At 55.0% G+C, this 23,659-nt stretch overlaps 1 protein-coding gene across 2 annotated transcripts; it reads right to left on the minus strand.

Annotated features, from left to right (window-relative positions):
• Positions 1-358: 358 nt before the first annotated feature.
• Positions 359-23,102, minus strand: TP73 (tumor protein p73). 2 transcript variants are annotated; one of them, XM_030508166.1, is made up of 13 exons: positions 23,017-23,102; positions 22,519-22,642; positions 17,091-17,336; positions 5,940-6,126; positions 5,753-5,868; positions 5,250-5,359; positions 4,691-4,833; positions 4,165-4,253; positions 3,767-3,891; positions 3,356-3,510; positions 3,132-3,264; positions 2,207-2,300; positions 359-704 (listed from the first exon to the last, which is right to left on the minus strand). In XM_030508166.1, exons 1-13 carry the CDS (start codon positions 23,073-23,075, stop codon positions 384-386), a joined length of 1,902 nt encoding a protein of 633 aa, XP_030364026.1. In that variant the 5' UTR covers positions 23,076-23,102; the 3' UTR covers positions 359-383. The 2 variants fall into 2 exon arrangements, with proteins under 2 accessions (XP_030364026.1, XP_030364027.1); XM_030508167.1 differs by lacking the exon at positions 2,207-2,300 and having other exon boundaries at positions 3,132-3,245; positions 3,356-3,381; positions 3,768-3,891; positions 23,017-23,098.
• Between the last annotated feature and the right edge of the window lie 557 nt (positions 23,103-23,659).

Consider the following 23,659-nt stretch of genomic DNA (forward strand, 5'->3'; position numbering starts at 1 on the left):
TGGGATGGGGCAGGGCTGAGTCCTTGTACCACGATGACAACCTGTCAGTTCTGGACACCACGGAGAGCACAGAACGGGGGCAAGCAGTGCCTCTTTGGTCTCCCAAAGAGGAAAACGTTTTATGCTGCATCTACCAGTGTGGGGCTGCTCCGGTAAGACACATGGTGCCTCCTCTCCATGCTCCATCCAGCGACAGCGTCAGCCGCCCTCCTCAGCACCTCCACCGAAGCCAGTGCAGCAGCTCGGGGCCGTGCTGTGGCACAGGGATGCAGTTCCCCTCCAGACACCAACATCACACTGTTCCAGCCGCCCAAGGCTGAAAATGTCTTTCATAGTGGGGTTCATCCCCCCCCCCAACCAGGTCTCTTGCTCCCGGGAGCCCCTCAGTTGATCTCCCCCTCCGTGAATTCCTCCTTTATGGACTGTTTGCGGGATTTGCAGTCCGGGAGGTCGAAGCCAAAGTCTGCCCAGTCGTCGGCAGCGCCGCGGTTGGGGATGGTGATGGTGTGGCGCACGCGGAAGTGCACGGCCTCCATCACGCGCTGCCGCTGCAGCTCGCCCGAGCTGCCGATGGAGATGGTGGAGGCGTTGCTGCTGGAGCGCAGGAGCTGCTGCGCCCCGTAGTCGTGGCTCTGCTTGAGCTCCTGCAGCCCTCGCCAGATGACCATGCGGTACTGCTCCGGGATCTTCAGTGCTCCGAGATCCTGGAAGAACGACAGCGCTGAGGCACAGCTCCGAGAGATGTGGTTGTACCCATGGGAGTGAGCCCCAGGCACCCCAGCTTGTGCTTATGGGGGTATGTGGTCCCAATGCCCCCAGTGACTGTGGTGATGGGGCTGGACCCCCCTGGTCATGACACCAAGCCATGGCATGTCCCCAGAGGCACTTTCTCATGTGTAACCAGTGGCCAGTTGCCCAGTTACTCCAACACAATCTTTGCATTGGAGGTGGCTTCACATCAAACTGATGTGAAATGGGAGGGATGGAACCTCTTCCCTGTTGCAGAGCAGCATGTAAAGCATCGTCATGTCTGCTCACCTGGGTGAAGAGCCATCACCCAGGCTTGATTTTCCTCTGGTCCTGGACCAGGAGGCTGGAGCAGCCCCTGCCCAGGGCCATGCCCCAACACACGGGCAGCAGCCAGTGGTTACGAGACCATGGGCTGAGCTCATAAAGCCAAACAAGGTCCATAACCTCAGGCCCTGCAGCAGAACGAGCACTGTCAGAGCAAAGAGCTGCCAGAGATCCATGTTAATGCCGAACACACAGACTCAGGGGAGCGTTAACTAGAGAGGACAGTGAGTATGTGATTAGTAATTACAAACGCCGACTCGGACACACAGCTCAGCATCTGGTGCAGGCTTTGGCCATACCCAACGTTTCCTTGGACAACTTACAGACGGCCACGGGGTTAGTTCAGAGAATGGTCCCAAACCAGGCTAAGGTCACACCACTGGCCCCGGCTACCAATGAAAAATCATCGTGTCTTGTATGGCCACACATCCCATTGCTTTATCTGCCTGCTGCAGGCTGCTGGGGGCAAACGGGACAGGGCAGAAGCTTTGTCCCAGCTCAAACACCAACTCTGGGTTTACAGGACTTGCTGTGGCTCGAAGGGTTTCAGGTTATTGGGGATTTTCCCCTTCTTGTTGCCCTGATGGGCTGGGGATGCCCTCGCTATGGTCACCAAGACGCTGAAGCTCTGTGCAAGCTCAGGCACCTTTAGTATCCCATCCACTATTTTCATGCCAATTTTTGCCTGATCTGGGCTATTTTATTCCAGGGCTCCCATCATACAGATGCCCTGGGCTTGGCTCCCTTATTTCAGCCCCTCTTGACTTAAAGATGAACAGGGGAAGATGTAAGATCAGATCAGATTTAGAACACGGGTGTTCCTGCTAGCTCAGTGGGTTTGGTGCTGAGCACCTCAGCCTTATTTTGTGTTAGGGGAAGATCTACTGGGCTCTGCTCTGGGGACCTTTCTTGCTTCTGACTGTCTGGAAAGACCAATTGTGGCTGCTACCGAGGACTGAGCTACTGCTAAACCCAAAGGATGTGTAAATGGAAGGGATAAATCCGGGGGATAAACGCTGTGAGCACGTTGGTGCCCAGGTCTCCCTTTCCTTTCAAAGGGATTTGTCCTTGCGTTTCAGACCAACAGCCGATAGAAACAAGTGGTAAGAACAGATCTTCCCAAAGCATTTACCTCTATGGATAGGTTCTGCAGGTGGTAAATATTCTGTAACCCTTGGGAGGTGAAATAGTCGATGCAGTTTGGACACCCCAATCCTGTTAAAAAACTGCAGAAAACAGTTGGAAGACAAAAGTGGCGTTAACTTCTGAGCAGTAAATAGAAGCTGTGCTCCCAACCAGTGCTGTGGTGGCAAACGGGTCCTGCTGCCATCCCGAGGGTCACCTCAGCTGCCACCACCAGCAAAGTGAAGCATGGGATCGTGTTCATTCCTAAAGCTACCTATGTTATCCTCCTGATCATCAGGCTTCAGCTCAGTGACTTGCTTGGAATGACTCGGGGGAGCTGGAGCTGCCGGGAGGGAGATTGGGGCTTGGCTTTGGGCAGTGAGGCACAGTGTCACATCACAGTGTGCACCTCTGGTTACCCTGCCCGTGCAGCCTCCCTGACTTCAGCAGGGTGTCCATTGAAACACACATGGTCTTTTTAAAGAGCAACACGCTAAAAAGTGGCTGCAGACCTGTTGATGTGTTCCTGATGGGAAGGAGCCACGCGGAGCTGTTTCCAGGCATTGCTGGTAAGGAAGGGGAAGGGGGAGTTCACAAAGCTGCAGGCCAGTTTGATGTGCAGGAAAAGACCCTCATTCAGATGCATTTAATTTTTGTATTAAATTGTAATTAAAATGTAATTAAATGTAATTAAGCTGGGATGGCTTTCCTGGATAGGGGTATATGAGGGCAATAGGGGTTTCTAACTGGTAGGTAGCTGGGCTTTGGTTTCTGAGATGAGAATGGTCTATGTGATTTCCTGAGCAGTGATTTCTCAGTTGGGACCAGTGGCCAGTTGACCAGTTACTAGACAGATTCAAAGGTTAGAGTGAGGGACAACAGCAAGAAACATCAGAGGACAAGACAGACAGAGCACCGGCCACCTTCCCTACCTGACGAGGCTGGGGTCGGGGTTGTAGGGCGGCGGGGGGGTGCAGTGTGATCCGGACACCATGGACTGGGACGCGTGGCCCCCATTCATCTCCCCGTTGGGCTGCATGGGGTGACTGTTCAGCATTCCGGGTCCTGGGCACAACAAACACCCATCAGACATCACGGTGATGAGCACCGCTCCCGCGGCCGGAGCAGCGATGCCGCAGTGGGATGAGGCTCTTACCCATGGGTGCGAGGCCGGGCGCGGAGCTGGCGCTGTGCTGCGCGGGCTGCCCCACCAGCTGGTTCACAGAGGGCAGCTTGTTGATCCCTGCACTATGGACCTTATTCATGGGCGAAAGGACGGGGCCGTAGGAGGATGGTGGCTGCAGCTGGGTCCTGCTCGGGGAAACCAAGCAGCCGGTCGGTCACTGCAGCCGCCCTGCCCCATCCTTTGATCGTCTCCAAAGAGCCCTTTCCAACCCTAATGATCCCAGAGGTGATCAGAACTCCCTGCTGAGGCTGCAGGCAGCAGCACCAATCTGACCACGCAGGACCCATAGAGTAGGTTCAGTGCCATGAGCCACCGGAGCAGCCCATGGCCGGGGCTCCTTGCGGATCCCCCCGCACGGGCTCTCAGGGCTCTGGTACTCACTGCCTCTGCAGGAGCTGCTGCTGCTGCTGCCGGTAGGAGTCAACCAGCTGCTGCGGGACCAGCTCCACCAGCTCCAGGCTCTCCTTTATCTTCATCAGGATCTCGAAGTTCTCCCGGCCTCGAACCTGCAGGAGGGAACAAGCCCTGGGATTCGCCTTGTTCCCATCTCTTCCGCTCACCTTCCACATGGACCCTTATTTCCAGGGGCTATTCAGGACTGCCGTGGACATTCACAGATGCTTTTGCTCCTGTTCTCTAGGTCTCTGCTCAGCCCCTGTGCCTCAGGAGCCCCGTCCTGCCTCACATCTCATCCCTAAGGTATTTCTCACATCCCCCCAGATGTGTCTCACCACCCACCCAACTCAAGCTCTCAACCAGCACAGCTCACCAACACTTACAGGCACGTAATACATCTCCTCCTCCCCATGCCGACGCTTCTTAATGCCGGCCCCTAGTGCTGGGATGCCCTGTGGGCTCTGCTTGAATGCTGGAAAGGAGAGAGGAAGAGCGTTGGCTTGCTGTCCTCAGGAGTCAGGGCACAGCTGGCACATCTGGACAGCACCCAGAGCCATGCAGGATGCCGCTGTTCACCTGGATTCTGGCACTGGTGATGTCCCTTGGTTAGTGATAATGATGAGGAATGAATACATCGGGACATGAAAGCCCTGCACAAACAGCTTTGCACAAGGAAGGAAAGGGAGGGAGTCCTAGTTACGAGATTTTAGACTTAGTTGAGAAGGTCAAAGCCCTGTGACTGGGTATTATCTTGAGCCCAAGCTTCTGGAGCGCAGTGATTTTGGGGGTGGGAAAGGGGCTGAGGCAGAAGCATTGTGTGAATGACAAAGGGGTGCGGGTGCTGGCAGGAGCCTGGGCTGCAGCCGAGCAGCACCCTGAGCCCCCCTCCCTCTCCAGCAAGGGACTCACTGCGCTTGTTGGTGCTGCCATTCTTGGCTGCGCTCTCGTTCAGGGCCTGCTGCTCCCGGTAATGGTCCTCATCAGCCTTGCGGTCCCTGCCGGGGCAGGCACAGATCCGGCCCTCGAAGGATCTCCTCCCCAGGACTTGGCCGCTGGAAGGAAAAGGAAAGCAATGACCCTGCTTCTGCCTGGGAAGTGCATCGCAGCTCATCCAGCACATCATGGTCCAGCTCGGAAACCAGTGTCTGCCCATCCCGCCATGTGAATGGATTGCCTGGGGAGCAAACCCAGAGTACTGAGTGCAGGCAGCCCCACAGCTGCAGTGGGCTCCTGGGGGAAGAGGAAGGCTGCAGCCGCAGGGGGAGAAGTGGTGCTGGGCTGGGTCCCTTGTCCCCCCATGCTGGGTCCCCAGTCCCTCTGTACCTGCCTTTCTCCTACTCGCTGTGGGCTGGGGCTGCCACATCCCCTTCCCCTGAGGTTGCTCCCTGGAGGGGGGAATTCATCCCGAGGGCCCCCAGCCCTCCCGCAGCGATGAGGGATGCCCACCCCTGCTCCGACAGCCACTCACTCTCGTGTCTCCAGGGTGATGATGATGAGGATGGGCCTCCTGTTCATCCCTCCTACACAGCTGCTGTTGCACATGAAGTTGTACAGGATGGTGGTGAACTCGGTCCCCACCTGCCCAGGAGGGGAGAGCAGGCGCTGAGTGATGGGGAGGCAGGAAGGGGACCCCCGCGTGGGGCTGGTGCCTCACAGGGGAGCGCAGGGGGAGCCAGAGTGGGGATGGTCCCCATGGGAAGAGGGGACTGTGCAAGGGTTGGGAGAGTCCTGGGGCCCCCCAGAGCAGGACTGGAGGGGATCTCCCTTTGCACCCTGCTTTGCAGGGATGGGAACTGCAGATGCTCCACCACTGGTGCAGGAAGCAAGCAGGGGTGGCCTCAGATGGGCACGGACAAGTGGGATACTCCTGCCCAGCAGCCCCATCACCAGCGGGTTCACCCTCAGCACCAGCAGCATCCCGGCTGGAGGAAGGAGCTGGTCCTGCCCCCCCATCCCCAGGCAGCCGGGTACCTGTGGAGGCTCATAGGGCACCATCACGCTCTGCCTTCCCGTCACGGGGTCGTCCACGTACTGGGAGAGGTTGTTGCCTTCCACCCGGATGAGGTGGCTGGCCGGGGCTGCCTGGCCTGCAAGGCAAAGCTCCGTGTTAGGGGACGTGGCAGCCCCGGTGCCGGTGCAGGGGCAGAGCCACACTCACCATCATTGAAGTCACGGCCGAGCTCGTGGTTGGGGCAGCGCTTCACCACCTCGGTGACATGTTCTGCCTTCTTGTAGACGGGCATGGCCCGGATGATGGTGCCCGGCGGTGGCGGCGTGGACACCTTGATCTGGATGGGACATGTCTTTGCGATCTGGCAGTAGAGTTTCTTCAGCAGGGGGGAGTACTGCAGAAGAAGAGATGCCCATCGGGTGAATGGCACCGGGCTCAGGGGGGTGGTGGATGCTCCCCTGCCTGCCGTCGGCTTCCTCTACTGCTCCCTTCTCTTCCCTCCCTGCACCAGGATCACACCAGCCTCTGGCTGATGGTCCCACTGCACCGAGAGGCGTTTCCATCCCCTTGACTCCTCTCACCCATGCATCTCCTGCTTCCTCACTGCTCCATGTGGAACATGAACATGGCACATTAAAATCATGATTATAAACCCCATTCCTAGGAATGGGACTGTGCCAGGGCAAAGCTGCTCCGGGTGCCAACAGACGGAATCAGTGGCTCCATGATGGATCTCAGCACCGCAAACTGCTGCTGCAGTCGTAGGGGATGGTGACCAAAGGAAGTTCAGCCTGTCTTTGTGGTAACCGTTTGTTCTCTGGGATCAGTATTTGGTTCTCCCCTGGAAATACTTAAATATGACCATATTTGCCCATGCTGCATCGTATCTGCTTTCTATGTCACCCAGTGGGTCAAGGGCTGGGAGCTGCAGGAAGGGGTTCCCAGCCAGCCTAAGTGCTCTGGCAAAGCAGGAGCAGTCGCTACCCTGAGACTCGGAGGAAATCTCACTAAAAATCGACATAAACCCTCCTTCAGACATCACTGGAAGCATTATTCAGACTCTATTATCACACACAAGTCCTGGCTAAGCCAAGGGCTGGGATCGTCGAGGGCACCAACGCACCACAGCCTGAGGGAATTGCGCTTAATGGCATTAACAGAATCACAGCTAATGATGCGCGACCTGGGAGTTTAATTCTGTGTAGCACGTGTGACACAGACAGGGCTCATCCTGGCCATGACATGATGCTGTGTGGCTGCAGCAGTGGCAGCGGTGGCTCGCAAAGGGGATGTGGCAGTTCCTGACTATTCCAACACTGCTCGTGAGGGCTGCATGCCGCTTCCAGAGCTGGGGAATGCCGAGCCTGGCCCTCACCTCCCAGGAAACGCGTGCCTCAGCTCCCAGGTGTGGGGATGTGCGATTCCCTTCCACCTCACCGGTGCCACGCTGTTTTCCATCTCGCAAGGAATGTGTTTGCTATACAGGAGCCCACCCCTGCCGCACAGGGAGAAGCCAGTCCTGGCATGGCAGGGCATGTTCCTGCTCAAAAGGATTTTATCTCATCCCCACAACGAAATGCCCGGTGCCAAAAAAATACCACCGTGCAGGGTATTTGTTGGGATGTTAAAGCTTGTCCCAAGCCATCCGAATACAGGTGTGCGGGGGATAGTGAGGGTCCTGCTGCCCAGCTCTTTGGGGTCAGGGGATGCTGATGCAGGGCTCAGCGCCACACTGGGAGGGTGCTGAGGGGCTGACACAATGGTTCATCCCTCATCTTCCCAATGCCATGAACCCAGCCTGCAGGAGGGAGCTGTGCCTCCTGGTCCTGCTGCCCTTGCTGTAGGCTCCCATGGAGCCTGCAGGGCTGGATGGGCTCCCACCACCCTGGGAGCAGCTGAAAGGGAAATGAGATAAAGCATTTCCAGGTGGTCTTTGTAGGGAGGATATAAGGGGAGAAGCTTCTGCCCAGGCAAACTGCAGCAGTGAGGGTGCTTGGGCTATTGGTGCTATCTCCTAGAAGGATAAGGCAGTGGGGCTGGCAGGGGGCAGAGCCTGCTCAGCACTAGGGAGAGCAGGAAGATGCTGTGGTCATTAGAGCCTGCAATCAGGAGCTGTATAAGAAGCTGAATCTGGCAGCAAGAATTCATCCTCAGCATTGGAGGTACGTGGACTTGCCCAGAGGGAAGGAATGCTTAGAAACACCGCCATTAACTGAAATCGCCACGTTTTGCCCTGGAACCTGATGACTTTATGGCCAGGCTGGATTCCTGGGTGCCATCCTGCACCTCCAGGATTGTGCTGGAGCTGGAAGCACAGGCTCTGCTTGGGAGGCAGTTACTCCCTTCTGCTTGGCTGGAGGAGGAAGCTCTCGGCCATGGCCCATGTAAGCTGCTCACCCACAGCACGACAGGGGCTGAACACCCTCATTTGAGGAGACAACATGGCAAAACAAGGGTTATTTGGAGGGGGGCTCTTCCTTGCCAGGTGTTAAAATACTGACAACTCCTGTCAAAGGATCCTTTCATGTAGACATTCCCGGGCAGCCCTCAACATGCCTGGGAAATCTAACTGCTCTGGAAGAGCAGAGGTGCATTATGGCAAGTTCTTTGGTAACAAATTCTCTCATTATACCATGTTATGACATGGATAAATCTCTGTTAAATAGCAGAGCGATTGCCCCGCAGGGAGAAAGGCTGCCGCTCAACGCAGGCATGCCTCCACTGATAACCTTATCATGTCTTAACAGCTCCAGGATTGCCTTCAAAGATCCTTCCACAATAACAAACTATTCTTTTAAGGAACTCCGTGCTGATAACTTGGGCAAGCAAAGTCAGGGCTGTGCCCTGCGCGGCCGCGCTCCCGCTCCTCACAGCGTGCAGTGCTCCCAGTCCCACGGACCCAGCCTGCCCACGACCACCAAGTGGTATGTCCTGAGGATCACAGGAGGAGGCTCAGCATCCCCAGCCAAGGAATAGCCATTGGCAATGTATGTGCTCCATAGGGGACAGCAAAATGCATGTCAAGCACCAAGCAGAGTGCCTCTGCTCCTATGTGCTTATCTGCATTCCTAATACCTCTCCACATGAGCTACTCAGTGCAGGGCTGTGCTGCACGATGTGCCTCACTGATGCTTTGCAGGCTGCAGCTGAAGTGTGCGCACCCGGCTCACACAGAGCTTTCCTCAAGGACCAGACAGGGCCGTTGCAAAGTGGAACCCAGGACATCAAAACACCAGTGTTTAACACACAGACCAGCGCAGCCGCCTTGCTGCTTGGGCTGGCCACGGCCACGCTGCTGCCACATGGACTAAGGGTGAACCTCAGGCTGCTTGCTTGTATCCTGCCTATTCTGTGGCATTTGGATGAGGTGACCTCCCAGCCAAAGCTCTCAGTGCTGCCAAGCCAATGCTGCCACATCTCGGGACACACAAATGCTTCCCAACACTGGTGCATCAGCACATCCAGACCTCAGCCCCAAGACTTCTTTCACATCTACGGAAGAGCTTGGCTACATTCTGCCACTGGGCATCTCCTGCCTGTGTTTTGAGTTCCTGCTCTACCCTTTGGGCTGTTAGCGTCTGTGCCCCAGTTACGTTATTGCCAAGGTCATCTCTGCTCACAGAAGAAGCCAGAGAGTGTCTGTGAATGCCCGATTGCAGAGCACAACAGGTTCATGTGCTCATGTGGCTTGTGGGTGCTGGTTCTGTATCAAAGAGCAGTAATAGCACTGAGCAATCTACCTGAAGCTTACATAAACTTGCAGAACATTTATTCCCCTGGGTTTTTCTGTAGTTGTGCAGCTTTCAGTGCCAGCCCTCATCTACTGGGATGAAAGAATAACACCATCTCCATCACTGTCCCTTTCCTTCTACCGTGATTTGTCCTGCAGTGCAAGACCAAAGCACTAGGAATAACTGGAAAAGCCAGATTATTTAAACACTAGCAGTAAATCAGCATCAACCTGTTTCTCTGGGGATGTGGTACCCCAAAGTGTCTTTAGATGGGGTTTATTTCACCTCTGTGTTTGAAATGCAGCTACTTCTTGGGTGAGACAGAGACCGCGCTGCACCAGTGCTGAACGTAATAGGAAATAAACCTGGCTGGGAGACAGAGGCCATGGTGCAACCGGCCACTGCAGGGGCTTGCCAAGGTTATCCTGCACTGCCACTGCTGCATCCACAGAAGTGCTTTACACATCACAAGATCCAAATGAGCTGTTGCCCCACAATGATTCATGATGGCTGATGCGAGCTGTGATGCAGCATTGAAATGAAGCCTCAGCACCCACTCCAGAAGAGGCCACCGCACTATGGACCCGTAGCCACCTCTCCTGCCCAGGAAGGGAGGGCAGGAGAGGTGATTTTCCCTATGGATGCCGACAGCCTCACAACCTGAATCTTCTGTGTGTAAAGACCGACTGGCAACGTCCATTTCCCCCAGCCCTCCCTGGGCAGCAGAACCGCTACGAGGATGTGTCCCAACAGATTCGGAGCTGATAAAATCTTATTTATCTTCAACTGTTGACACCGAAGCGTCTAGACTTGCCTGCTTCGGGAGAGCTGCAGCCAAGTCCTCCTTTCCCTCTTGAAGGAAATGATTTGCTCAACAATTACTTTTTCCACAAATCCTCCCCCCTCCTCCCTACCAGCCTCCTCCTCCTCTCCTACATTCCAGTCTCCTCATTAGCTCTACTCAAGACGTGTCCAGGACTGCAGTCAATGGATCCCAATAAAGCCACTAGCCTGGCAAGAGAGAGAGAAGAAAAGTGCTGCCTCCGGCTGCTAATTTCCTTGCGCTCCCCAGCAAGCAGCTGCGGAGCTGCATCCTGGGACAGGTTCGGACAGATCGGAGCCGAGAGGTGATAATAACGTGTCTGTCATCTCACTCAGACATGTAGCATCTTGCAAACCGCAAATACCGTTAACCGGCTCGGACGAATCTGTTACGACAGATCCTGAAGACATGCCGGCTGCACAGCTCGGCCTTTCTTCTGTCTAATTTTTCTTTAATAACCAGTTTTTAATCACCGGCCTCTATAACTTCTCACTGAGCTGGAAATTCTTCCCAAAGCTACTCTGCGGCTCGTTTACTAGGAGCCTGGGTTTGAATATGGCCAGAGCATCACTGGTGCCCAAGAGCATCCGCTAGTGCCTGAGCCATGCGAGGGGCTGGGCAGCAGAGATGCTGCCCCGGGGCAGCTCTAAGGGATGCCCCAGCACCGGCCACCCGATGTTGGCAGTGCCTGCACCATGGTGGTGACACACTGAGGTGTCACCTGCAGGTCCCACAGTGGGACCACCAGTGATATCTTAGGGCGGCCCCTGCAGCAGACACAGCAAGAGAGGCCGTGTGTGCTCCAGCCTACATTCTTCTACCTTTATTATCGTGCTATTACTGCTAATTAAAATCCCTTGGTTCACCCCCAAAGGAGCCCTCTCCCTTCCTTCCCCACTGTGCACATCCTTACAATAACTGCCAGCCAGGATCGCAGCCGTTCTTAGTCACCGCTCAACCAGCCAGCGCTGGCACACTCGGGGCTTGGTTTAATCTCTTCTAGTAAGTCTGACTCCTTCTGTGTGTCTGGATACTCGGGTCCTCCGACCAAGCCGGCGCTGGAGGTCCCTCTCATCCAAAAAGGAAGCTGAAAATCCAGCAAGGCAGTTATTTCATGCTGCGTTATCAAGACTGAGTACACGGAGCAAGCTGAGAGGGAAGAAGAGGCTGAGCTGGGCTTGGGAAACCAAATGTAAAAGCCAGAGCGGCAAGACCTGGACCCTGGGGAGACCACTGCCACCCGCAGCATGCCTGGCAAGCAGCAGGGAGCTGCTTCTCCTACTTCCTTACAGCCCTGCCTGCAGTGGGCATGGGCACATGCAGCATCCGTCTCTCCCCATCCTTTATGCACTGGTCAGGCCTCCCGGGAATGTGTTTCTCATGGCACGGGATGCAGCCCCACAACTCCTCCCAAACGCCTTGGCAGGGCCACCCCTGGTGAGAGCACGGTTATGTGTTTCCTTCTGCAGTCTATGTCAGTCCCTCCAGCAGGTCCCTCAGTTCCCATCTTGCCTGCATGGTTTGGATCCAAGCGGAGAGGAGCCAGCCAGAGCAACCCCATTTCCCTGGTGCATCCTCTCCCACTTCTCCTGCAGGAGAGTGTTGCCTTCCTGCTGGAGCAGCAGTTGCCAGTAAGTCGTTCCCTTGACCTGTGCATACCATACACGTTCGAGATAGTGGAGCTGATAGCGGGATCGTGTTGGAACATCGCACACCGAATTCCTTTGCCTTTTTTTCTTAATTCCATTGTGTCTGGAGCTCCCGGAGCCTCATCCACGCCCTGTGAAAGCTGGTGGAAAGCCTCCAGTGGGCTGGCTTCAATGGGCTTTGGAGCGGGCTGATGCTGAGGTTGCTTTCCTACTGCTGGCACACCAAAATAGCCACGCTCTTCTGCCCAGCCACCCGGGTGCAAAGAAAGATGTTTGTGGCTCAGAGTGTGCTGAGCTGTGCATGTCCCCTGCTCATCCCCAGCCCACTGCTTTTGGATAGGCACCTCCCTAAAATGCGGTAAAGTGCCAGAGAGAGTATGAAGGGGGGCTTGTTTTCTATAGATGCTGAAGGTTTTGCCCTCCTGTTTACAACCCCTTTTCCCCCAACAAGTGACCAAGGGAGAACCTACCTCCTGCCACACCAGTTATTCCCACCCTCCTCATTCAGTTAGCATCAGACAAAGCATTTCAGCTCCCCTAGTACCCACGCTCCAGCTGCAAGATCGATGGAGCAGCTGGACCCAGATCAGCACAACAGTTTCCCAGTGGCCAAGCACTGGGGTGCAGACCAGTTTGCTGTGTGTGACTGCTGCTCCATTGCAGCAGGAGCATCTCGCCTCCTCTTTGAACCTCTTCATCCTTTCCATTGCGGGCTGTTTGCTCCCAGAAGCAGCAGGCAGAACCCTGGATGTGGACCCCACTGTGCCCATCCCTGGGTTAGGGGACCCCTATCTGCTCAGCTCAGAGGTTTGTCCCTCTCCCCCCAGCTCCAGGCGCTCTGTGCGAGCCCAGGCAGCTGCCCCACACCGGGGGCTCGATTCCCCACATCCTTTTTCAGCCAGGCCACGGGAGGCCAAAGACCCCATTAACGCTTCTGCTGGCTCTGGCACACCAAGAGCCTTTTAGAGGGGAGGGCGCCGGGATCTGCCGCAAACCCCACTTGAGAACAGTACTAATTATCTATCAGTTACCAGCTGGCCGGCGTGGCAAGGGGCTGCCTGTGAGAAAGCAGCCGGGATGGGCTCGCGGCTCTAGCGTGTACGGGCAGCTCCGGGGACCCGGGAGTCCTGCGAGCTTCCAGCAACCAGGCAGATGCCGGCGTGCCCCGTCTTGCCGCGCCGCAGCTCCCGGTCCTCCCGCCAGCCTCGGCACAGCAGCCGCCGGAGCGCGGCCTCCAACCTACAGGGAAAACCTTATTTTCAGCATTTCCTGCCCTTTGCTCTCTGCTGATAAGGAGATCGTTAAAAAGGAAAAGGGAGGTGGTGGCGGCCGGGGGAGGCTTCCCGGAGTGCGGTGCTGCTGCTTTGATTCAGGGTTCGGGGCAATGCGCGGTCCTCAGAGTCAGGATGTTACCCATCTCTGCAAGGGCAGAGCTGGTTCTGGTGATGTGAGCCCCATAGCCCTGCCCCAACGTTTCACCCTTTCTCAATTTTCCCATTTCCTAAATGTAGAAATTCAGCGTTTTAAGGCTGCAGAGAAGAGATCATGAGCCTCCGGTTCCATTCCCTACACTGCTGGTCCCTGCCTACTCGTTCTGCATTGAGCCCGCGGAGTCTGCTTGAAGTACGGCTTATCTTTTGAGAGATATGCAGGCTCTTCATTTGAATACTTCAGGAGTTGGAGAATTCACTGCATTCCTTGGTAAATTGTTCCTATGGTTAATTATCCTCACTGTTAAAAATATTTCCACCTTGTTTCTAGTCTGAATTTGCCTGGCTTCAGCTTCCAAGCACTGGATCTCATTATGCTTTTTGCTATTAGATTAAAGAGCTGTCTGCTATCAGAAACCATCTCCTGTGCAGGCTGCGATCAAGCCACCCTTACTCTCCTCGTGGAGACCTTTCATGCAGAACATTTCTGGTATCGCCCTTCATCTGTTCCAAATCTTTCATCTTCTTCGGATCTCCCTTCCAAAACTTTTCTGTTTTGTCAACAGAGGGTCTGGAGCATGGACACGAGAGCTGCATGTGCACAGGAGGGCAGTGAGCTCTGTGATACCTGGTTCCCCCTGCCCAGGGACTGCAGAGCAGGCCACCACGCAGCCAGCTCGTCTCCCACTGGTGTCTGGCCATGAACCCTGGGCTCCTTAGGAGCCGCCTTCCCTCAGCATGGGAGAATGGATGATGCCGCATCTCCCAGAGGAGTAGCCAGAGGGATTTGGTGAAAACCCTGCAAAAATAGCAGTCTATTGGGCTACACGCTTCCATCAACCAAAGCTGATGCCAAGTCATTTGACAAGGCAACTCACACCAAACTGTTTGGCTTGGCATTGCCTCTGCACCAGCTGTCCGCTCCTCCATGGCTGATTCTCCATGATCCAATCCCAGATTGCAGGAGGCCTTTGGAGCTGCCGGGCTGGCAGGGTCTTCCTCAGGGTGAAGGGCTCCTGCTGCTGCTTGGCGAGGCAGCACCACTGAATCCCTGGTCAACACTTGCAGCGGTCCTGGTATGAATTGTTTGGTGCCGTTAATCTTATTAAAGAGCAGTGAGGCTTCCCAAGCTATGGATGAGGCAGGCAGCACGGTTTCTTCCGAAGTGCTGAATCAAACCACGCATGTCCTTCAGCACCTGAAGATGGTTAATTCTGCTACCCCTGGCTGGAGCATCACTGAGCTGTCAGATGTCCCCAGCCCTACTCACCACACATTTAACACTCCTTCCCAAGTGCCTGCGTTTCCTGACAGCTTTCCTAGTCTTACTTGTATGCTGCTACATGCAGCTTCCATAGAATCACACCGTGTAGGTACATCATTGTTTGTACACCGACTGGCCACATAGAACATATGGTTTTTTGCTGAATTCCTTTCCCCATTTAACCAGGACGGGCTTCCAAGCGTGGCAGTGACAACACAGAGCTCAAGGTGAGTGGGAGGAAAGCAGCAGCCCATCTTCCAGCACAAAACATCTAGCTGTGTCGCTGTGACAGCCCTCAGCCAGGAGGACATGCAGCAAATCTGGCTGTCACTGAGCAGGACCACTCTTCACACGGCGAGCCGGGCGGTCTGCACCATCAGCACTCCTGCAGAAATTACTATTGCAAGTGAAACATCCCCTGTGCTCTCCAGGGTGCAAGATGCTGCTGACCCGTATCTGTTCTCCTCAAGCTCAGCTCCATCGCAGTGACATTTGGGCTGGGTGGTGCCGGTCCTGCAGCCCCATCACCCCAGCATTGCGGTTCAGGGTCTGCACATCTCTCTGACTGCTTTGCCAAGCGTTAAAGCCAGCTCAGGCATTTAACTCCTCCATCCAGGACCACTTCCCGGGGCTCCCCCTCCAGCCCTGCCTCTTGGGAACAACCCTCTGCTCTTCAGGGCATAACTGCCCAGAAAGACCTTAGTGGCTTCTTCAGTTTGCTCCCTGCAGCTGCAACATGCATCGTCTGGCAGGAGGGAAGGGTATTTCCCTACTGCTTATTACAGTGAGCACAGAGCATACCTTTAGTAGGTGCTCTCTCTTCCTTTTGACATGTGTGGGTACCCCCTGTCTTGCTGTCTGAGGGTGTCCTGCCCATGGCTGTGTCTGCTCCATCCCATGGCTGTCTCCCCAGTGCCAATAGCTGGGGACAGTGGCGAGCATGCATTGAACCCTTTCCAGTCCTCCTGCCTCCACACTGGCAGAGCTGGGACAAGAGGTTGTGGGTTCAGTTTCCATTTATCTGGTTTTGTGGCACAGGAATGCCTCATTTCCCTAGACAGGTCCTGTGCAGCTTCATTGTGGCCTGATGTGAGTTACCTCTGGTAAGGATGGCATTGGGCTGGAGTCACATCCTACCCTGACCACCTTCTATTTATTCAATACCTAAAGAAATGCTTCCATTAGCAGCATCTTCAAGGAAAAACAGCAGGAAAGAGTGAAGACAACTGCTCCTATGAGGGCAAGTCGTGTTTAATCACAGTGCTGGTCCCAAGCCCTGGGTCAGCACAACTCAGCAGCGAAGCCATGATGCTCCAGCCTTGGACACTGGGAAGCTGCTCTGCTGTCCCAGGCAGGAACTGGGCTGTGTTCGAACTCCAGCTCCCTGCTGCTTTGCCCACTCTGCCTGCCCGTGGTTGTCACAGAAGACAGACCCACTGCCATAGCCTGTCCCCACTGCATCCTCCCCACGACACCAGGCAGCCCTGTGCGCTGCACCAGCAGCAGCGAGGGAGCAGCACCCACCAGCCACAGCCTGGGGTCTGCCAGCATGAAATCATGCAAGGACACTTTCTGCCTACCATGAGAAGGACTGTCTTGGCAATTAAACACATCAGCTTCCAGAAATACAAGTCGTTATCACAGCACGGGCTCATCTATTGCTCCTGGTCTGCTCTGCCTCTTTCATGGTAGTGTCAAACCGCAGCCCCGGAGGGAACCCCTGAGCCAGAAGCCTGGATGTGAGTTTAGGACCACAAAAAGCAGAGCAGCCCCCGTATGCTCTGCCCAGATCCTGTGTCCCTGATGTGCAGAGGACTCCTCAGGCACATGGGCAGGGACCAGCACCGCTCCCAAGGACCATGCTGCTGCGCCCCAGTCGCGATACGGGGCAGTGATCCCTCTGTGATTAAACACCTACGTTGTTACTGTGCCACGACCTGCCGGGAATAAATTACTCTTCTGATACGAGAGTAAAAAGGATTGTAAATGACAAGCAAGAATTTATGGCGAAGCAGAGATTGGTGCTGGCAGATGCGAGCAAAGGTCCGTCTCACCCACTGCCGCGCCTCTGACAGCAGTAGGAAAGCACCACAAGAACAAGGCAGGTATTTCCCTAGGGCATTTCTCCCACTTTATGATTTTCAGGGACATTTACCCTCATTTTAGGGAATTACTGCGAGAGAAGTTACGTTCAAACCATTGTGCTTCACAGCCTTTTTGGAGAACATCTCTGAAAGCAAGCACTGATGCTAACTGCGCCTTTTGCTTTCCAGGGCTGCCGGTGCAGGTAAGATCCCCACAGGTCAGTGGCTGCATCCTGCATCCACCCCATGCAACCAAGCCCTCTGCATCCCACCGCAAATCACCACCAAGACATTCAGTTGTGTGCAGCCAGCGAGCCGAAAACGCTGTCGGCATGGCAAGCATCTCCCTAGCGAAGGCAAGAAGACATGCAACTTACTGTCCAGGTGGCCGACTTGGCGGTGCTGGATTGCTGGAAGGTCACCTCAAAGTGGTGGGGACCAGGGTAGTCAGTGTTGGAGGGGATGACGGGAGCTGGGGACATGGCGTCGAAGGTAGAGCTGGGCTGCGAGTAGGGCGAATGCGTTGGGACATTGGAGGTGTGCTCGGAGCTGTAGGGGCTGGTGGAGGCTGCTCTGCTGCCGATGCTCTGATCCATGCTGTTGTTCAGCAAATTGAACTGGGACTGGAGGAAGGGAAAAGGGGAGGAGGGAAAAAAGAAAACACCAGCCAGTTTGAGACATGGAACCTCACCACAGTGCTGCGCTCCGGGTGTCCTGTTACAGCCTCCTTAAAGGGACAGCGCGGGAGCCCGGCGGAACACCGCTCCGGGTCGCCTGGGGCTTTGGACAGGTCACTGCTTGTGTGAGGAATGACCTCGATATGCTTAAACCATCCCCTTCCACCCGCTCCATCCTCATGGGAGGCAGCACGGCGCTGAGATTCCCGGGCTTTAGCATGGGTTTTGCCACCGGGACCGGGCAGGGATGCTGTGGGAGATGTCTGTCCCGCTGCTGCGGGGTGGAAGCGATAGTCCCATCCTGCGTCCTGCACACAGGATGGGTGCTGCCATCCGAGCAGTGAGGATCGGTGAGGTGACCACCCGCCCTGGATGAGGCATCATTCCCACTGCAACCGGCCGAGGCGGGAGCTGCCTCCATCCACCTCCCGTGTGCATTCCCGTGCCACAAGTGTGCACACACAGGGCACCTCTGGAAGCGTTTCTCTCCGAAGAGCCGGCTCTGAATGGTGGTTTGGGTGATTCGCTCCCCACATGGGATGTTTGCTGTCAGCAGCTTCCACCCAGGCAGGTCTAATTTGGGGAAAACCTCAAACCTACAAAGCGCGTAGCTGCAATGCAGAAAGGTCACACAGCAAACGTGCCTATTTGTGCAGGTTCTGGCTCCTATTCCAGACCTGCTGAGCCAAATCCTGACTTTTTGCTATTTATTTTTCTTATTCCTCTTCTGAACAATTACTGTCAGATACTTCCAGTATACTGGCAGCAATTTTACCTGCAGGCATAGCCTAAGCTAAGGTGCTTTCTCAAAAGCCATATGGCTCAAGCAGCCTTAATCAGACTAAAAAAAAATCACTTTTTTCTATAGGAGAGAAATAAACTAATATAAAAAATACAAATCCCAAAAGTAACAGTTTCTCAGAGCAATAGGAATGGTTTTTCCCCTGAAATCTGCAGCTCAGTGTTGCTCCTGCTGCATTTCCAAGCAGACTCTAGCAGCCTGGGCTCTGTTAATGACCACGTGCAGTGGCCACTGCACTGGCCCTTGTCATTCCCGCTCCCTGCAGCACCCAGCACTGGCAGCTCCGGGATCCAAGCGCTCCTGGGAGGCGGTTTGGGGCCGACCATCCCACTCTGCCACCTGCCTTCCCCTCCGAAGGGCTCACAGCTCAGGAATCAAGAGACGTGTTTTAACTTGGGATCCCAACCTCACCCAAACGTCTACGACGTCTAATGGTTTAAAGGCAATCAGCCTTCTCCAGGGAAGTTCTCCTGTTGCCTGCATCTCTCACAAGGTCGTTGGAGCCTGTGACTAACTGGAGGAATGCTGAACAAGATCCGGCTTGCTCTTACACATATACAGCCATCTTCTCCCCTAAAATATGTGCGTAAACCCCTCTATTCCTTCTCACCGCCCTATAAATAGCCCAGCTGAAGACAAGCCACCCCCATCCAAACTATCCACAATCCCAGGTGAGAATCTTCGGCAAAAAGGGTGTTAAAAACACCCATGGAAATCCCTTGTTGTCCAGCTGGGAAACTGCAGCCAAGTCACCCTTGGGAAGCAAAGCTCAAGCTTGGAGCAGGGGGAGAACAGCAATGGGAAAAAGGGCTTGCTGCTCATTGGGGCTGATCCACAGCCTAGATAATCCCGGAGTATCCCAATTGAGCTGGTTTGTTCTCCTGGGAGCAGGGAAGGGCCTCAGGAACCGGGCTGCACACACACACCCTGTGCCCTGCCACGTGCCTGTGTTAGGAATGAACCGAACGGAGAGTAAGTGCTCTGCACAGGATAAGCAAACAAGGGGACCCGCAGCACTATCCTCACACATCCAAGAGCATCCCAACCGCTGTATGGGAGCCTTCCCTTGGGAAAAACAGTGACCGCTTTGTGCATGAAGGAGATACGAGACCCAGAGCATCTCTTTGAAAAGCCAGGCTGACTGCTCCAGGTTGGATCCCCACCAGCACAAAGCAGGGACCAGTGTCCCTAATCCTGGGCTTTGGAAATCCACTGGCACAGACACCCCCAGGCAGGTGCAGGGAAAAACAACCAGTTTGGTTTTAAAAACTGACTAAATTTTGGAAACATTCTCTTAAAAGAGAAAGGGAAAGTGAGAGTGTTTGTGTGTCTGTGTCAGCAAACCCAACACAGTGTTTGTGTGTGTATGTCTGTGTCAGCAAACCCAACACAGTGTTTGTGTGTGTTTGCCTGTAAATACACACACGTATGTTTATCCACACACAGAGATAAATACTCACATGGCTGCAGCAACGACCTCCCAAGCAACAGCACTACCCTACGAAATGAACCTGATGCTTTGGACCAACAGACATAGGAGAAACAGGAGGAATGAAGGAATTTCTGGTCGGGAAGCACAGCACTGCACTGTTCTATCTCCAGCCCGTATCTAACTTCCATGAATGACAGGGAGCAGACACAAACCCTTCTGCCTAGGAAAGCAACCTCGGCGCTGGAGGACGGGGCTGAAATCGCATCGCCTGCAGCACGGGTACCATTTCCTCTGCCTCCCAAAGGCTCCAAAGCAGGGCAGGAAAGCCTGCCTGGGGCCATGATAACACTGGTGTCTTGGCTCAGGAGGTCCCCACTGGAAGACAAACTGGTGCTGGTGGTGTCCAGCAACACAGGGCACTCCTTGAATGGATGCTCGGGCTGGCACTGCTCCTGTCCGCAGTGAAGGAGCACGCGTCCCTTCACACCAGAGCTTGAAATCACACCTTGAGCTCTGCAAGCACTGTATTGGGCAAAGCAAGAGAGGAACCCGACCGAGCCACCACGGCTGCAGCATCCCATGAGAATACAGCTCATTGTTCATGACAGCCATGGGATGGGGAAAGGCTCGCACCAGGACAAGCCCTTGGAGCATCCCAGCTGGAACATGCACCAGCTCCCACCTCGACAACGGAGGGTGATTCCAATAAAGCAAGACAACCCCCATTAATAACAAGTAGCACCTACCGTGGTGTAATGCTGCATCGGGTCACTAACGTACAGCATTTTAGTTGTCTCGGGGCTCACGGGGCGCTGGGAAGCGTCCCGCCACGGGAGTCATGGGGTCGGGGCAGGAAGGCAGGCGGAAGGAGGGAGCGCGGGAGCCGGGCCGGGGCGGCAGCGCCAGGGATGCTGCGCTGGCCACCCAAGCGCCGCCGACTGTTGGCTCTTTTGCCTTTTTCATCTCCCTTAGTTCTGTCAACTAGCTGCATCCAACAACAAAACGGGGCCCACCCCTTCTGTCCCTCATGACTATTCATTAAAGCACAGGGCAGGCCCCAGCTTGCCCAGTGATGGACTGGGCGATACCAACCATTCCCACTGCAGGGAGAGCGGGGGTCCAGCTCCAGCATCCAACCCGACTCCGCGCCGGAAAGCTGCTTCCAGCCGTGCTGGGCTGGAAACCCATTTGGCCAGAGCCTGTTACCAGCAGACTGAGGTGGCTGCACTTCCATCAACCAGACGATGCAGTGACTCCGAGACAGCTCCATATCTCAGAGATATGGAGTTATCTCTATCTAGATGGATAGATAGGGATAGATAAGAATAGATAAGAATAGATAAGGATAGGTAGGGATAGGTAGGGATAGATAAGGATAGATAAGGATAGGTAGGGATAGATATGGATAGGTTGCTAGACAGATGTCTAAGAAATGGATATAGATCTAGATGGATGGATAGATAGAGATAGATAGATAGATAGTTAGATGGAGTGACCAGGCAGATTTCCTTCCTACTTGAGGCAGACAGGGAACGGTGTTCCCTTCAGCCAGAGCTGAGTTGAGTGGTGTATTTGGAAAGGTGGAACCAGTGTGCGTCACCCACACACAAGTAGGTCCACAGCAGTGTCGTACATAAAGCCTAAAGCACTGCACAAACTACCAGCTCTGTAGTTGGCATCTCTAAGCAAAAGGGTGGCTGAGGAACTGTTCCCATCTTTAATTACAGCATCTCCTCCCGCAGGATCCTGAGGCTGGTTTTCAGGAGCAAGGCAGTGCCCGTGTAGGGAGCATCACACAGGGCAGCTCACAGAGCATTTGGGTGACCGGTTCATTGCCGCCAGGAGCAGAAGGCTCACCACACAGGAGCCCCCCACCACAGCTCCTGTGTCTTGCCTTTCTTTCAGGCTGGTGGCTTCACGTTATCTCTGCTTTTATTTCCACACACATCAGCCAGCGAGAGCTGGCCAAGGCTCCACCGGGAACACGATGGGGCCGGTGTAAATGTTTTCTATGGATCATTATCCCGAACAAGGACCAGGAGCCGTCTGTGCTCAGCACCCTGCGAGGCCAGTGCTGGCCCGGGCTCACTGTGGTTACAGCAGGAGCAAGCTCAGCGAGGGGCAGCTCCCAATTAGCACCACCACCTCCACCTGATCCCGCTGCCAGACTCCTGCCCCTGCAGGCAAAGGCCGGGAAAGGGAGGGAAAACGAGTGGAAAGCGAGGGAAAAGGGGCTGGGGGAGGGGATGCGAAGCTGGAGAGGAGGGAAACGGCAGGTTTCTGGAGGGAGATGCTGCCAACGGCCAGAGCTGCTTCAGGGATGCTCCCGGGAGGCAGCGCTGCTCCGGGCACTGAACACACACGAGTGACCTGGATGTCTCACACAACCACTGCGCTTGTCAAACCTTTGCCTTAGAGGGAGGCATGCCAGATTCCTGGAGGGAAAGGCAATGGTGAATGTGGCGGGAGCAGAGCTGGGTGTTGGGAGCACAACATGTCCCTCCAGCAGCTCTGCTTACAAATGGCTTCCACTACACTCTGTGTTTGTACCAGAGTTACACTCTCCTCCTGTCCCAAGCTTCACTGGATACCCTTGCTCCCAAGGTACCCAAGCTTCACTGCTGTTATAGCACAGAGCCCTTGCTGCTGCATGCAGCTGTATTCTCTCTTAACAAGCAGCCACTGTTCAACTGCCTGTTGCATCATCCAGCTGCAGTCCTGCAGCGCAGTCATCGATCACAGCACCAACAACAGCAGCACTGCAACTGTACTGCTTCTGTGTGGTTTATGAACCAGCAACATCCCACTTCCTACCCCAGAGCCCCCAACCCACTGCGGGGAAAACCAGCCTGTGTTTGATGCTTCTCTCTCTCGTGCAGCCTGAGCACACTCACCATGACTGAGTCATTCATGCTTCTCATCTGGAAGACATCCATTGTCACCTCCGTGCGGTTGGAGACCTCATTGCTGCCGGTATGGTTGGATGGAGGGAGGTCGAAGTAGGTGCTGTCTGGCTCCCTGCAGAAGAGGGGATGGCACAGTCAGCCCTCAGTTCTCCACCACGGCCCATACCACCACCAGCAACCTGCCATTCTCTCAAACCTCAGCCCCTCCCCAACTTCTCCATCTACTCCTTTAAGGACATACATGCTCCATGGTCTTTGAACTGCCTACCATCACCAGGGCTCTGGCAAATGGAATGGTCTGAGCACAGAGATCAGAGTCTGGGAGCAAAACTCTCGGTGTGGAAAGGTGTATGGGGAAAGTGGAGCACGAAAAAGAAACTCGTCTCACCTCAGGCTACGGTAATGATACGTACTAACAGGGATTACAGAGCAAAGGCCACTTCTGCCTCAGAATACACCTAAGACAAACAATCGACCACCACTTACAGCGTGCTCCAGAGGTGCTCGAACGTTGTGCCTTCATCGGCTGGCGACGACTGGGACATCTTCACGGAGGGGGAGTCTGAGAGAGGATAAACCACTCTAGGAGCAAAGAGACACAGCGAGGTTAGCGCTGCCAGCGTGCCGCCTCCCGTCAGCACAGGGCAGGAGCTTCCCACCTCGCACATGTCTCGGAGCCATCTTGACCCCATGCTGCCTTCCTCTGCCCCACCATACAGCCATCCTCATCGTCCCTTACCCGCTCCCTGGGAGCAGCGGGATCGCTTCCCTGCCCCGGCTGATGTGGATGTGTACTATGAGGCTGCTCCTCTTCCCCAGGCCAGTGTCAGCATCTCGTTTCAACTCGGTCCCGACATCTAATAGTGAAAGCCTGAGAACTTCCTGCTTTCGGGGCTCGAACCGCGGAGTGCGAGGGCAGAGCTTTCTGCCTGAGTGATGCTCGAGCCGCTCTGAGTCGGATGGGGACCGGGTGGCCGGAGGGGCTGGAATAGCTACCAGTGAGAGCCTAATGTCCTCCAACCCCTCCTCATCCCACGTACAACACAGAAAAAAGAGCTACGGGTCAGCTATGAGAAAAGGAAAAGCCTAGAGCTGAGGCAGGCGACTGCTGGTGGCCTTACCCTGGTTC

This window comes from Strigops habroptila, chromosome 16 (assembly GCF_004027225.2).
Source record: "Strigops habroptila isolate Jane chromosome 16, bStrHab1.2.pri, whole genome shotgun sequence".
Lineage (NCBI taxonomy): Eukaryota > Metazoa > Chordata > Aves > Psittaciformes > Psittacidae > Strigops > Strigops habroptila.